The sequence below is a fragment of the Neltuma alba genome, unplaced genomic scaffold, assembly GCF_004799145.2.
Source record: "Neltuma alba isolate B1F8T4 unplaced genomic scaffold, ASM479914v2 tig00013799_pilon, whole genome shotgun sequence".
Classification (NCBI taxonomy): Eukaryota; Viridiplantae; Streptophyta; class Magnoliopsida; order Fabales; family Fabaceae; genus Neltuma; species Neltuma alba.
The window spans coordinates 22,018-25,694 of record NW_021637917.1 but is presented as its reverse complement, the minus strand read 5'-3'; the positions used below and the strand labels follow the sequence as shown (position 1 = coordinate 25,694).

General features: G+C 38.6%; 1 protein-coding gene across 1 annotated transcript; it reads left to right on the top strand.

Annotated features, from left to right (window-relative positions):
• Positions 1 to 1,575: 1,575 nt before the first annotated feature.
• On the top strand, positions 1,576 to 2,889 carry LOC114739198 (UDP-glucose flavonoid 3-O-glucosyltransferase 7-like). The gene has a single exon (XM_028927249.1). The coding sequence runs from the start codon at positions 1,576 to 1,578 to the stop codon at positions 2,887 to 2,889; it is 1,314 nt and encodes a 437-aa protein (XP_028783082.1).
• The last annotated feature ends 788 nt before the right edge of the window (positions 2,890 to 3,677 follow it).

The following is a 3,677-nucleotide window of genomic DNA, read 5'->3' as shown; positions in this document are numbered from 1 at the left end:
TGCATATGTGATTTTTCGAATTAAATCCAAGGTCTGCATGTGACCTTTCGCCTCCTCCATCAGCCATGCGGAAAGGTTAATGTTGACAATGGATGATTATGCTCGTATATAAATAACAAAAATATTACCTATAATAAACTAATTGAACAGCATATGGTCTTGCGCAGGGGTTAGGTGAATAGAGTTCAAATCTCCACTAGAAAAGGTACTCGTATTCAGTACTTGATAATATCTTGAATAGAATTACTTCTAATAAAAAAAAAATATCTGCACTTAGCAAGACTAATAAACTAATTGAATTCGGCTTTAATCGGCGTTAGCAAACATTTGAACCAGCCGTGGAGCGGAGACACACATTCGTATATGGACAATTTGCCAGCTACGCCAGATGCTCAATTACGAATAAATTCTTGATCTAGCTAGTGGGAAAAGAACAATTATATCAATGGCAATTACTATAATATGTTCTGATAGTATTATAACCGATGCTGCTGGTTTTGATTTTTAATGGGGTGTTTGGGCGATAATAAAGAGCACTTTTTATGTTTTCATATTTATCAAGACAAAATTTCTTTCACATACTTATTTATTATAAAATTACTTTTAAAATCATAATCTGGTTTCCATCTGAATGCTCCTAAGTATCATTCAGGAGAGTTTCCATATTGGCAGTTAGCTTCTTCACTTGCAGGTATATACAGTTCTATCAGAGAAGCCATTAATTAATATTACCTCCGGTCCTTAATATAAGATATTATTTGACTTTTATTTTAGTCCTAAATATAAGGCCTCAATCCACTTTGTCTTTCATATTTATGTATTTTTTTCCCAAGGTAATCGTTATAGCAATGATAGTTCTAACCAATACACTTGATTAGCAAGGATATTTTAAGAAAGACAACACCTATTTATTACAAATAATTAACTTAACTTTTTTCCTTAATATCCTCAAATTAATCAACTAGCTCTTATAATTAGGTCCGGAGATAGTATTATATTTAATCAGATAGTATAGAGCTTAAACAGGAATCACTCTCCTCATTTTCGGGTCTCAGACAGTAACAAGACGATATATAATGCCAAAGCTAGTTAACTTCACATGCATGCAATTTTTGGAAGACGAATAAAAATATATATAATATATACTCCTCCAGTCCTTAATATATGACCTAATTGTTAAGTTGATTTTGGTATTAAATATAATACCTATTTCTTATATTTATCAATTTTTTCTAAATTATTCTTATGGATACTCTCTCAACCATAATTAAGTAGAAGAGAGAAAGAGGATATTAAGAAAAATGATTATAGTATTTTAGAAAAAACATGTCATATTTATTATAACTAACTAACTTATCTAACTTCCTTAATATAATCAAATTAGTTAAATAGGTTTTATATTAAGGATTCGAAGAGTACTATATATCCACAAACCGGCCGATAGGAACTGGAATATACCCAAGACTCTGGTTATTAGCACCAAACCAATGATCTCCCTCTTTAAAACCTCTTCTTCTTCGTCTCTCGTTATACGCAAAGGCCATATATAGTAGCACGAGCACCAACACAATCACCATGGCAGAAATTTCCAGGCCTCTCAATGTCTACTTCCTGCCTTTCTTGGCACAAGGCCACATGATCCCTTTCTGCCAATTTGCGCGGCTCTTCGCTGCACGTGGCTTGCACGTGACCATCATCACCACCCCTGTCAACGCCCGGTTCCTCCAAAGCTCCATTGAAGAAAGCAACGCCTTGGGCCACCATATCCAACTTCACACCGTCAGATTTCCCTCCGATGAAGTAGGTCTCCCCGACGGCATCGAGAACTTCTTCAATGTCACAGATGCCCCCACTGGTCATAAACTTTACGAGGCTGCAGGTTTGCTCAGAAATCAAGTGCAGCCTTTCATGGAGGAAAACCCACCCGATTGTATCGTTTCGGATTTTATGTACCCGTGGACAGCCCCGATAGCTACCCGTTTGGGGATTCCCAGGATTGTGTTCAACTCCTTTTGTCTTTTTGCTGTGTGCATGATCAGTGCGCACAACAGACAATTACAGTCACTACCGCCGGGATTATGCAATGATCATGATGGTGATAATTCGGGTGGTCCGTTTGTGGTTTCGGGTCTTCCCGAAACAATCACCCTCCCCCTTCGACCACCTAAGAGGATTTCTGAACTGCTCGGAAGCTTGATAGAGGCTGATCAGAAGAACAGCTATGGGCTAATTGTGAACAACTTTAACGATCTGGACGGTCAAGATTACATCAACTATCACCAGAAAAGCACCGATCTGAAGGTTTGGCACATTGGTCCTGCTTCTCTCATGTTACGAAACATACTACCAAAAGAAGATCTTCATCCACAAACCAACAACGAGCATGATGAACTCATAAGGACATGGCTAGATTCCAAGGAATCTAATTCTGTTGTTTACGTAAGCTTTGGCAGTCTGTGTCGTTTCGATGACCCTCAACTGTTCGAAATAGCTTGTGGATTGGAGTCTTCTGGATGTTCCTTCATCTGGGTCGTGCACAGGGAATCCAAACAGAACAACGAAGAAGAAGAAGAAGCAGAAGAAAAGAAAACGTGGCTGCCGAAAGGGTTTGAAGGGAGGATGAAGAAGGAAAACAGAGGGTTGATCCTCATGAAATGGGCGCCACAGGAGTTGATACTGAACCATCCGGCGACCGGTGGGTTTCTGACGCATTGCGGGTGGACGACAGTGACGGAGGCGGTGAGCGCCGGGGTTCCGATGATGACGTGGCCGGTATTCGTCGAGCAGTTCTACAATGAGAAGTTGATAACGCAGGTGCACGGGTTTGGAGTGGAGGTTGGGGCAGAGGAATGGAACTCCGGCCCTTATGATAGAAGGACAAGGTGGTGAATAAGATGAAGATAGAAAATGCTGTGAGGAGGTTGATGGACTGCGGAGAGGAAGGTGAGAAGGTGAGAAGGAAAGCCATAGAGATGAGAGAGAAAGCTGGAAAAGCTGTGGAAGAAGATGGATCCTCACAAAGGAATTTGACGGCCCTGATTGAAGATCTTGAGCTTTTTTGCAAATAATGGATATAATTATTAAAGCTGGGAGATCGGGACGTTGTTTTTATAATATCTATTATTAGAAAGTCAACAATTAGTGATGTCTCTCATATGCAGTGATATCTGAGGAGAGTCATCAATGCATTTTTTAATGGCCAGGATATCACTTGATTTTGTAGGGAAAAATGAATTAATTGAATAAAATGGTCCTGAGTGTGAATATTAAGAAAAAGTTCTCTTTGGTTCAGACACATTTTAGTTATGAGGATTTCATTGGAGGCTATGCTCATTTTACTTACTCTAGATTTTAAAGGAGGCTTATGAGTCCAAATAACGAAGGTGGATTAAGGATTGTACCCTCACTTGTCCTAAAAATGATGAAGAATCAAAATGGGGCTTTAATATAGGAAATTTAGACTAGACCTTTGATTGAATTTAACCTGATTTTAATGGCCGGAGTAGAATACACCTACCCCACATAGCCATATTAGGCTTGCATTTGATTACATATTGATCTGATTAAGTAATTAAGCACCTAAAAATTAAAGTTAGGGGTCAATAATATAATTGGGTGGCTCTTACCTAATGGCTTTGAAGATGCTAATAGATAATTAATATTTTAATCTAGATGCT

Bases quoted from the DNA above. Each gene is read 5' to 3' on its own strand.
- LOC114739198 (XM_028927249.1), top strand. From the start codon at position 1,576: ATGGCAGAAATTTCCAGGCCTCTCAATGTCTACTTCCTGCCTTTCTTG.